Source organism: Sceloporus occidentalis, unplaced genomic scaffold (assembly GCF_023333645.1).
Source record: "Sceloporus occidentalis isolate IW3139 unplaced genomic scaffold, rSceOcc1.0.p SCAF_1, whole genome shotgun sequence".
Classification (NCBI taxonomy): domain Eukaryota; kingdom Metazoa; phylum Chordata; class Lepidosauria; order Squamata; family Phrynosomatidae; genus Sceloporus; species Sceloporus occidentalis.
Window position 1 is genome coordinate 99416701 of NW_028316981.1, and position 12167 is coordinate 99428867.

Below are 12167 nucleotides of genomic sequence, written 5' to 3' on the forward strand. Positions count from 1 at the left end.
TTTGGCAGTCTGTAACAGGCCTTTGATATATCACCATCTGTAACAGATTTTTCTCTTGTATCCCTTGTAAATCAAGGCACAAAGAAAGAAAATTAATTGATTTGTACAAATATTGTCAAGCTGTTAGTGTTAATCCTGAAAAGGTTTGTGTACTTCCTTGGATAGATATCAGCTACAGAAATAAAGTTATATTTAATCATGATACAAATCTGGTAACCATTTGAAAGTATGGCATAGTGCCTGCTAGAATTAGTTTGCCATTGGCTGTAATGGGTATTGTAATGGTAAGAGCGTGCTATATTAATATGCTATACTTCCACTCGCATTAATTTACTAAGAGAATGTTGGCTTCTGTGGTTGCCTCAGTACACAAATCTCTTTCCTTCTGAGAGAGAATATAACCAGTCTGGCATTTATTCCTCCAGACAATCCATGATTGGTGGGCTTGGCAAGGTCAGAAAGCATGCTGTCAGCCTGGATAAAACCTCTCATAGTATATGAAGCTTATTGTAATGTAATAAATGGCAGAAGGTATCCTAATAATGTAATTGCCCTTGATGAGCTTATGGATAAAAATAAAATAAATCCAAAATGCCTAATGTAACATAGAAACAAGAGTCGTTCATGTGTTATCAGCTTCTGCTTCTTCTTTTCTCACTCCATAATTGCCTCTAGTCACTTCAGTTTAAGTTACACCTGAGCTGTTTTTAAAAAAAAAAAAAGGTCTCTGAAAACACACACACACACAAAGACTGTAATTTCTGATTCCATTTACAGAATTAACTGGAACTGATGACTTGAGTACTATTTTAAGGATTAGTAGGTAGATGTGAGGGCATGGAATCTTTCTAGTCTCTGGGGGGAAATAACTTGAAGGATATTGTAGTCAAATATACCTGCTGGATGTTATACATTTTCCCTCATTCTGAGTAAACCTGTGGGAGCATCTTAATTCAGTCTCCATAAAAAGCTCCTGAGCAAGTTTAATGTTTGATTTTTGATGTTACAAACTAAGTCACCTACCAAAAAGAAAGCAGCATGGTAATTTTCTGCATTAAAAAGGTGTCACTTAATATTATCCTCATGAAAATGCCTGTACTGAAACATCATATAACCTGCTGTGAATTTGATTTAACTCAGTTCAGGTGATTTGACCACAGGCACACAAGGATTCTTGCAAGAAGACTGAAGTAGTTAGCCCAGATGATTTTTTGTAACCCCACCTTCCCTCAGTTTCTTGTAGAAATACCAAGTAGCACTTTTTAAAAAGAATATCTGTACTATTTGAACTGGATTTTCAGTTCAGCTGGGGCTTCAGTTATACAACTGGGGTTGTATAAGCATTGTTGGTAGGACTGTCTTCTTTTCTCACATATGAATATGCACATGTATCCAAATAATGGTGGTAGGAGGTTCTTCTCAGTCTCTCTCTTTCTTCAAAAAGGAGGCTGGTTGGGATTTCATGGAAAGAAGGAGCCTTTCCATTTGTATACATGCTGGACTAGTGATGAGCAAACATACTCTGTCATGAAAATTTCAGCAGTTGCTGCACGCTCCCAAAACCTAATTTTGGCCCAAGGATGGCACTTGTCTGTACCGGGCCATAGTTTTCTGTATATAGAACAGTTTTTAGAAAGAGAACTACTAAGAAGAAATTTAGCACTGAGTTTTTATGCTGATCAGTCCTGTACCACCACTGACCTTTATAATGAGCAAATGTGTATAATGAACCTGTGTCTATCTTGATTTTGGGAATGAGAATATAGCAATCCAGAAAAAGAGAGAGAGAGAGAGAGAGAGAGAATAGGACTGATTCCAGTAGCTGATAAAGGTGCAAATGATAGGGAAAGAAAGGAAAGGGCTTCAGGTTTGGAAGAAGAGAAACAGCACTGAGGTGAAGAAGGCAAAAGGGGTTGTAACTTAGGTTGGTGCCCCACTGCAGAATTAATGCAGTTTGGCACTTTACATGGCTGTATCTTATAGAATCCTGGAATTTGTAGTTTTTTGTTTCACCAGTGTCCTATGGCAGAGAAGGATAAATATCTCACCAAACTACAAATCCCAGAATTGATACCATTGAGCATTAAGCCATGGCAGTTAAAGTGATGTCAAACTGCATTAATTCTGCAGAGGAGATGCAGCCCTAGGCAGAATCACATGGAGAGAGAGAAGCCCCAGCAGAAAAATGAAAGTGAGAAGGGTAGAAGAAAGAATGGAATGGAGGGGGTGAAGGTGGGACTAGTGGGGGTTTAGTCCTACCAAAGCCAGGTCAATTTGCTAATGAATACATTTTAAAAGATGTTGAAAATCCAGAAACCAGAGTATAACTAGTGTGAGGGCACAGACTGAAAAATCATGGGCAGAACCTGACTGAAGCTGGAGTCAACTGGGCTTATTTGCAGGTTACAGGACTGTGTTTAATTATCCTACTGGATTTCATAGTTGTTATTATTATTATTATTATTAGCCTTTATTTACAAAGCGCTATAAATTTACACAGCGCTGTACATACAATCTTTTTAAAATTAGACGGTTCCCTGCCCTCAGGCTTACAATCTAAAAAGACACAAAACAAAAGGAGAAGGGAGTAGTGGTGGGGAAGGGGAAGAGGTCCAGCAGTTCTTCTCAACCTCTGAGGCCTGGACCAAGGCAGATGGACTGGAGGTAGGGTTGCCATAATTGTCCACCACCACCAGGGACAAAATGCCTTTGGGAAATAAAAAGAGGGATTATATGTCAAACTGTAAGTTTTTGGAGGGCCTAACCTGTAGCAGTAGCAGGTGCTTATTAAAAAAAACCACCTCTGCATTGCTACCAGAAGCCACACAGTAAATGGGAACCAGTATTCCTCCATTTCTCCTCCATGGTGCCCCAGAATTACACTATAAAGAAAGTAACAGGTGACTAAAGAGTCAATAGCATTATTGTTGCCACCATCACCAATGGTGGGTGGCATTCTTTTAAAACAATTGAAAGAAACTGAAGCACATGCCTCCACTCTCTGACCTTGGAGAAATGTAACTGTTTCCACAGTTAGCACCCCAAGTTTCCTATCTCTCTCTCTCTCTCTCATACACACACACACACACACACACACACACACACACACCAAGTCCTGCTAAAATTTTATTGTATCAGTCAATCATCTGAATCCTGATTTACTAGCTTTTATCTCAGTTGTTCCACTGGCAAAGCTACTAAAATACTGGCTTTGATATTAATCTACATACGACTGCACTGCTAACAACAATAAGCCTGGCAACAAAACTCTTCAGAGGGGAGGGAATCTACATCCCCCTAACAAATCCTAGAGTATTGAAATTATTAGATTAAGTTTGCACCAGAAAGATTTTGCTTCTTCATTGCTAATATCAGGATGTAATAAGACCCAACCGAATGCACTTCCATTGATTGTTAGTTTGCTTTTCTAATACTCACCATCAGATCGTGCAGTCAGGAGAGTAAGAGTGATGGTAAAGGATTTTGTGAGGCTTTAGGTCAAAATCATGCTACCTTGGCTGCTTTTCCTCCTGCAGAGAAAATGTACCGGGATCTCATATTTTTTCAACCAGTGGAGAGAGGTGCACATTTTGAGCCCATGGGCAGCAGGAAAGGAAAAATTTACAACCTGAGATATTCTTTTTGTTCTTCTGATTTTGAGTTCTTTATAAACAAAATAAACAAAACAAACAAAATGGCAGGACAAAGAAACATGCAACTGCATGTAACACAGGGTTTGCTTCTGAGTACAGCATTAGATATACACAAACTGCAGTAAAAAATAGGAGGCGACATATGACAGCTTGGTGTAAAGTCACCAATATATTTTTTCTCTCTCTCTACAGTGCCACCAGTGATTCGTGTCTATCCTGAAACCCAGGCTCAAGAACCTGGAGTTTCAGCAAGCCTCAAATGCCATGCTGAGGGCATTCCAAATCCCAAAATTTCCTGGCTGAAGAATGGTATGGGTGTTGTGCCAAAAGTATCCAAGCAACTGATGCTGTTAGGTAAAAATTAGAAACTGTTTTATCTTTCTTTAAGCCAGAATGAAATGGAAAAGGTTTTGTATTTTTGCTTATATTTTTTTTACTAAGTCACAATCAATGCTAAAATTATATTTCTTACTTGGTAAATCCTGCTGAATGTGCTGGCTTGTTTAGGATGAAAGTTAATTTATCCCACATCTTGTATAAATCATTATACTGTTTTGTTTTGTTTTTCTCTTTATGGAAATATCATGGGGGAGGGAAAATTATGATTCTATTCATCAATATAAAGAAAAATTCTCTAAATTCAGTTTACCAAAAATAAAATAAAATTAGGGCATGACATATAACCTGAACAGATTTTGCACTTCCTTTTGAACTGCACTTTTATATGTTATATGTTCATACTGTCAAAATATTTATAAGACCACTAGGTTGAATTTCCAGAAAATGCAAAGTATGATTTTCTTGAAAATGTATTTATCATTTGCCATCCTCTCTCTTATTCTTAACAAATGGCTCATATTTCATGGGTTCATGATTTTTCCCTTACTTACCCTCAACATTTCGAGATTTCTTCTTCTGTAAGCAAGCTCATCGTGAGAATGTATGACTCACTAGAAAAGGTGATAATGCTAGGGAAGGTGAAAGGCTGTAGAATGGGAGGAAGATCACTTGCCAGATTGCTAGACTCAGTCAGAGGGCCTCGGGCCTAAATCTGCAGTACCTGAGCAGGGAGGTTGAGGACAAGGGATTTTGGAGATGTCTCATCCACAAGGTCACTATGAGTTGGGGTCAACTCAAGAGCAGTAAACAATAAAAAGCAATCTTAACATTGACACTACTTGAAATCCTTTTTGAATTTGACCCCCTGATATGTTTGAGGTCAGGTGTAACACCCTGAGCCTATTTAATTTTAGCAGAGCTCCCTCTTCCAAGTGAAGGTTGGCTCCCTAAAACCTCTCCCTTTCCAAAACCTTTTTCAAGCTAGGGTGGCTTATGGATTTCTTTCTATTTCTTGCAGCAAATGGAAGTGAGCTTCACATTAGCAGTGTTCGGTATGAAGACACAGGGGCCTATACTTGCATTGCTAAAAATGAAGTGGGTGTTGATGAGGACATTTCTTCTCTCTTCATTGAAGATTCAGCTAGAAAGACACGTACGTTGAACTCTTCCATGTATTTCTTAATTTTTTTCTTTCAGTTATGAATGAACATGTAAGAGGGTGTGTCTAAGATTAATTTTTTTTCTTGCTTGCTTTTTAAAAACTGTGGGCTTTGGAAAAATGGAGCCAATTTTTTTTAGTAAATGTTCACATAATCATAATGTAAACATGTAGTTTTCCATTTATCACAAGCAATAATTAATTAAGAATGTTCAATGTGTTGAAAACATTCCACATCTATCTCCCCGGATTCCTAATTGTCCTTGAAAATATATTTATTTGAAATTTCATCCTAAAATTATGCATGGGACATGAGGTTGTTTAGTGTTGTGTAGACTCTGCCCTTGGACCAATTTCAGATTAAGCCTACAAATGATATCCACTGGAGATATAGCATCCTCTAATATTCTCAGGAACTACAACAAATTTCCAGTACACTGGACATTATAAGTCTCCATCTAGCCTGTCCTGCCTTCAGCTTAAGACGCTCACTGCTGTGCTACTTATTTTCCATAAGTCATCTCAAATTGAGTTTTATGTTAATGGCCCTATCCATCCATAGGCTGAAGAGATACCTCCTATGCACTGATATCCTTCTGATAGTGCACCATGAGCTGGAAGCTACCGGTTTCCTGTTCCTGTCCCAGCATAAATTGATCCCTTCTGGTGTCTTCCATTCCCAAGGATTCTAGAGAGCAGAGCTGTTGGGGGCAACAAGATTCATGCCTCTACATTATGTCCATTTTATACTGGTATATGCTGGAGTGTGCTGGGACTTGGAAATTTCCTCACATTACAGGTGTGTAGGTTGGTTATATTTGGCTGTTTACCAACCGATTGTGAAATAGGGCAGGAGAATAGTGGGGGAATTACACACCTCTATCTTGTAGACCTAAAGCTGAACCCAAAGCTCCACTGCTAGTAGAATGTGATGGAAATAAAGCTAAGAAAGTATCTGCAGGGTTGTGCTCAGACTTAAATCAAAGGAACATGAATCTACACAACTGAATTATCATGGTATGGAAGAATGAGACATTATCTATATATATTTTAAGGTCACATTTCTTTTAATTATATCTAAAATCTAACTTTGTATGTTTCTCCTCCTTTTTGATGCTCAAAATTAGCAACAGCCCCTTATAAATATCAGTCCTCTTGGCTGTCTATACTTTCAAAAAAGTATATAAGACAAATCTTGCAATCTTTTGAATCAGATGCATCAGATGGATAATTCTGGACAAACCAAACTCTCAAGGGCCAGTTTACAATCATATTACTTTTATAAGCTATATAGATACATGTAAAAATGAAATACATATGTCTTCCAATGCACATATCACAAGATAACAATAACTGCAATTGCCTATGGCTCCCTAACTAATGTGCATTCCATGTCAAATGCAAGACTGCCACAGGGTAGAGAAGGGGGAGCAGCATTAATTCCACAACTATATATTAGTTATCATAATGATTAACAGCCGTCTACACCAACATGGCTGCTTTTGTGGTTTTTGTGGATTGCACAGAGAAGTCTTCTTAAACATAATTTTTAAAAGCACTGAACATCAAAGCGCTTGCTAATGAGTACTAATAAGAGGAAAGTCTGCTTTCCCTATTATATTCATAGTAATTATCTGTCAGAAAATACATAGCACCCACATCAAGCTTTCATGTGGTTGCTGCTTTTGTATGATTGTGCAAGATAAAAGGCTGTGATTGCAGAAAAAGAAACATCATCTACTCATGAAGAGACACATTTTTCTCTCCTAAGGAATAATCAGAAATGTTTAATGAGAATCTTCTATGTATAAAGGCTTTGGTGGGGGGAAATCCCAACAAAGAAAATTGAAATTGGTAAGGTGTATTTTTGTCACTCCTTTACTTCAACAAAAAATTTTTTCTAGATTAACGCTGTACGACTATCACAGAAATAAATATTATTTTAAAGAAATCAATGGCAACAACAGAGTATTAAATTCATTTAACTGCTACAATGTAATTTTGACATTGTTTTTTGTTTCCTTTTCTTGACCATTTTCTGGCTCTCCCATTTCTCTGATGCTGCAGTTGCAAACATACTGTGGCGAGAGGAAGGTACTGCAGTAAAATTGTCTTGTTGTAGTGATAATGTGCTTGTCTGCTTTAATAATTCCATAATGGACCATTTTCCACTGATTTGCCACTAACTTTAGCGATGTTGGCAGGTCTCGTTTTAAGTTACAAGGAAACCAATGAAATAATTGGCACACTATGTGTGATACAGTATTTTAGAAGGACTCTTAAGATTATCCCATAAAATATAATAGGCATTCAGAAAGTTAACAATGCAAATAAACGGTAGATTCATAAATATACCATTAATTGTCTGCTGAAAGACTAGACTGAAAGTCATGATGTACTGTACTTTTGTACTTAAACTTAAATAAAATGTAAGTATATCAGATCCTTATTTACATCTAACCATTTCAGACATTACTGTAACAATGAGGGATAAGAACCAGAAAAAGTAATGCCCATTCTTTGCAATAATATATGAGGGAGCCCTGAATTTATTCATTTGGGACCACTATGTGATATGCAAATATATTAAATATGTGCATGAATAATTATAGTGATATTCCAGTAAATACATTTGCTGGTAGCAAAAATCACTTAAACTTCCCTGAATGTATTGCTGTGTGGTCTCCATATCAATGAATCCACTTCATATTTTAGTCTGAAATTTAAAGGGCTATCCAAGGTGCTGAATCATAACCCCCCAAAAGGTGCACCAATTTAAAATACTCCATTAAAGTTTAGACTGAGTGCGAGAGCAGACTTACCACCCAACTGACAAGGAAGCCACCAGCACTCTCTATGGGTGTCAGATATTTAACTCATAAATTTGCATTCACAAATGCCAGTCATGGAAAACATGATTATTTTTTACTTCTTCAATAGATGTTTGATATGCTGGTTATAAAACAGCATGCCCTGGTTTAATATAGGTTTTAGTGGTAGTAACTGGCTCTTTGGGGCATATGTACCTAAGCACAATTCAGGATCCCTCAAACAGTTGAAATTATCAATCTATACTGAATTTATTTAAAACAGGTGTATTATTTCACCATTAGTGTCAAAGAATCTTATCAGAATGTTTTCAAAAACAAGTCCTTTCACACTACACAGTTATAGAACTATGATTCCACTTTAACAGCCATGGCTTTGAACATTATCACACCAGCCCCTTTCTTGCTGCAACTGCACTTGTTAAAGAAAACAGAAACATGACAGATTCTCAGCAGCCATTATTGCACTTTTTGCCAATCATGTGACTGGGGCTGCTTCTGCTATCATGCTCCCTTCCGGACTTCCCCTTGAGCCCATCTCCTTGTCCTATGCCCTACCCAGCATGCCTTTTGTTTTTATTTTGTTTTAATTTACTTTTTACTTTTCAATGCAGTTCTGGAGTTCTGCTAATGACATTTAAGTTGAAAAAAAGAAATAGAAAAAAAATTAAATCAAGCTGCTTGGGAATAGTGATGGGTAAGGTGGACAGTGGGAGAAGAGGAGCCTTCAATACCATGTGACTGCCAATATTGTAACTCTTCCAGCCATGACATTTTGCACATGGAGATTAAAAGGACTGCCATGAGATTGAGAGTTTATTGATGAGGTTCCCCCATCAGTGAAAAGGGATGCCCTAACCACACATCACAGATATAGCTAATACAGGCCGGAGGTGACATTATGTGATAAGTATTGCCAAAGGTGTTACTTTACAACTATAGGTGCAGTACAGACTGCCCCTTTGGAGCGGCCTGTATCCGCCTCTTTCCCCGGAGGATTGGGGTCAGGACAACCATACCGACAGGCCAGAGGCCCCTATCTAGCGCTTCTCCAGGCCACGGAGAAGCAGCAAAATGCCACTTTCCTGTGGCCTGGAAAAGGGGTGTCCTTGGGGCTTCATGCCCCAGGAAACCCCAGGAGTCAGAGCCAGGGGAGAAAGGGACCGCTCAGCCATCATGCACCCTCAGAAGGAGCTCTGTTTCGGAGCTCCTTTGCACACTGTGCCCAGGCTGCCCTAAGCTGCCTGGGGCAGTGCGAAGATGTTACGCACACACCACGCTGTTATGGTGGCACCCATGTGCATAGGGCACCGCCATTATCGTGCCACCATTATGTGCTAGGGTTAGGGACCTTGCAGTTGGTGCACGGTCCCGTATGGCGCGAGCATGGCGCTTTAGTGCCGTATGTACCGTGCCAATGTTGCAGTTTAAAAGCCAGATGTGATAATCTCCTTTGTCCCATTGAATCCTGAGTTTTGTAGTTTGGTCAGAGGCACCAGAGGAGCCCCCTGGCTGAGAATTATAAAGGCCACACCCTAAACTGCAAATCCCAGGATTTCATAGGATGCTGCCAGAGAAGTCAAAGTGGAATCCTAGTGGTGTACTTGTTTAGTGTGAAAAGATCCCAGGCTTTACAATGATAAAAGGACATAGGAATATATCTTTTACTGTAAACATTAAAAAGATGCTATATTTTTAGAATTCTTTTCAGAAACCATGAATATCCCAAAATAACGAAACACTCTTTTTCTAGACTCAATCCTGCAAAAATAGCAAAGCAGTCTTTTGTCCCCTCCTAAATAAATAAATAAATAAATAAATAAATAAATATCACTATGCAGCTTTTTTTCCGCTGCTGTAGGCTTGTGTTTATGATCAAGCCCAATTTCCTGTAAATGGGGAAAAGGCTGGTCATTTATGAATTGTAAAATTACACACATACATATACATGAAAAATATAATAGTTTAATGATGCTATATTTGGAGTTTATCACACAGGAGGAATTTCTCTTAATTTCGAGTGAAAAGAAAGTGGAGCTTACGTGAATTCGAATTGTGTTTGGACTGACTTTCCATTGCCCGAAAATAGCTTGCCATTGCCCAAAATTGCGTGTGGTAATCTATCACGCAATAACGTGAAACCCTATGATTGCGTTTGGACTGATTTCCCATTGCTCAAAATTGCAAGTGGTAGTCTATCACGCAATAACATTAAACCCCATGATTGCGTTTGGATTGCCATTGGATTATACTTCCAATTTCCCTTGTCTGATAAACGCGTTTGATGCACAGGTAGTATGTTGCATTACTGCTGAATTTTTTAATTTGTTACAATTAAGATTTTAGAGACAGGAATTTTAAATGTTAAAAGGAAAGGGTGTCAGATAACACATATGCAACTGATATCAAAGGACACATTGCTAATTTGCTAATAGAAACAATCTGTTAGTGCAATTCTTTTCTCTGCTACAGTGCTATATTGCTAATTATCATGACTGTAACACCATTCACTTAGTTGAGAAATAAGAGTGTCCTCTAAAATCGATTCAGTTAAAAAGGACTCACATCGATAAATTAAACAAGTGATGAATATTTGCTCTGGTCACAAAGGACTTCTAAAGGTCAATATAGACGGTGCTACATGCCTATTTACATTACAGATAATCAGAATCGGGGGGGGGGGGGACTCAGTTAAACTCAGTTTTAAAAATTTCTGTAATTGAAGACTAGTTCTAATAGAAACCAAAGCACAAATTTCTGCATTTTCCTAATGAATTTTTTTTATCAGAAACTGTTACTAAACAACTGAAAAATAATCAGCATCAAATAGTCTTGATATTACCATTACCATCTACTTTAAGAATAGGGCCAATAAAATCTGAAGAACCAAACATGCATTTTAATTGAATAACACACTAGGATGGTTAATGTGCATGAGTAGGCATAGCTCACAAATGCCATTAAGTTAATGCATGATTGTTATCATTTGTTTTAAAATGTCCCAGTTTTAAACATCTGTAGAAACATGCACTCATTGCATCAAGGGCCAAATCCTGCCTTCTGATGTATGTATTCAGTCCCCACTGAAACTGATAGGAACTGTGTGCATGTGGCAAGAAGGGATTTTGGTCCACCTGTGTTGAAAATGTCAGCAAAAGATACTTCAAGCCTAAGATGCTTCAGTTCTTCAGTGGTGATGATAACATAGGAGCTTGCTAGCTATGCTTTCAGAAAATGCATGATCCCTCACTGCAGCATCACATTTAAGGATCATTGCTCCTAGGTCCACTTTGATGCCTTAACTGGGGTATTTCTGTGGTATAATTCCAAAGCTAAACATCATGTATGGAATTCTAAATGCTTCATAAAAGCATAGTAAAAGCCATATAATATTTATATGCCTTTGTGCTTTGATTTTATATAATTAATATAGGAGGATCCAGTCCTGTAAACATTCGTATTTTTATTGTCAACTGTTTGCAGGATCTATGCAACAAGGAACTGCTGAGAGGCATTCTATGATGAGTCACATCAGTTAAACCAAGAAAACAAAAATTGCATGGATTTTCCTTTTTTAAAAAAAAATCATTTCTCTCATTTAGAAATATTTTAATTATTAAATATGCTGGTACAATCTAGACAAAGTTAAACACTTTCAAGTCCAATCTATTTCAATGTGGATAATCACCACCACACGGGTCTCTTCCATTGAAATCAGTAGGATTGCAAAGTGGTTTTAACTTTGGCTGAATTGTACCATTTATGAATACTGGATTCCCAGTCCTGGAAACATTTCATGTTCTCCAGTGACATTCCTAGGACACAGAACAGGACTCACAGTTTGATGGTCTAAAAAAAAACTATAATCCAGAAAAGGTAACTTTTCTTTAAATTGAGGGATTATGTTTCAAGCAGAAACAAAAGGGATGTTACAAAAAAAAAAAACCAAAATGTAGCAGCACCAGAACTATGGAAATTTGGCAGATAAGTACACTATCAACAGATTTTTCGGATGACAGTGGCCATTACAAAAATGTATTTGTAGTATATTTTATAAACATGTTTCATGATGCACAGAAAAGCTATGAAAGAAGGTATTCATTACTGCTTTTGCATGTAATGGAAAGTTAAGTACATAACTAAAGTTGCAACACATTTTTGGGGAAAAAATGTAGAATACAATTATGT

At 37.7% G+C, this 12167-nt stretch overlaps 1 protein-coding gene across 3 annotated transcripts in view; it reads left to right on the forward strand.

Annotated features, from left to right (window-relative positions):
* FSTL4 (follistatin like 4) overlaps nucleotides 1-12167 on the forward strand; it is a 645791-nt gene that overhangs the window by 607988 nt on the left and 25636 nt on the right. For 2 of the 3 annotated variants that reach the window (XM_089530298.1, XM_089530307.1), the window contains exons 9-11: nucleotides 3846-4007; nucleotides 5011-5145; nucleotides 7219-7245. In XM_089530298.1, the coding sequence (XP_089386424.1) occupies nucleotides 3846-4007; nucleotides 5011-5145; nucleotides 7219-7245 (324 nt within the window). The remainder of the gene's footprint in view (nucleotides 1-3845; nucleotides 4008-5010; nucleotides 5146-7218; nucleotides 7246-12167) is intronic. The other variant, XM_089530316.1, reaches the window with a different exon arrangement.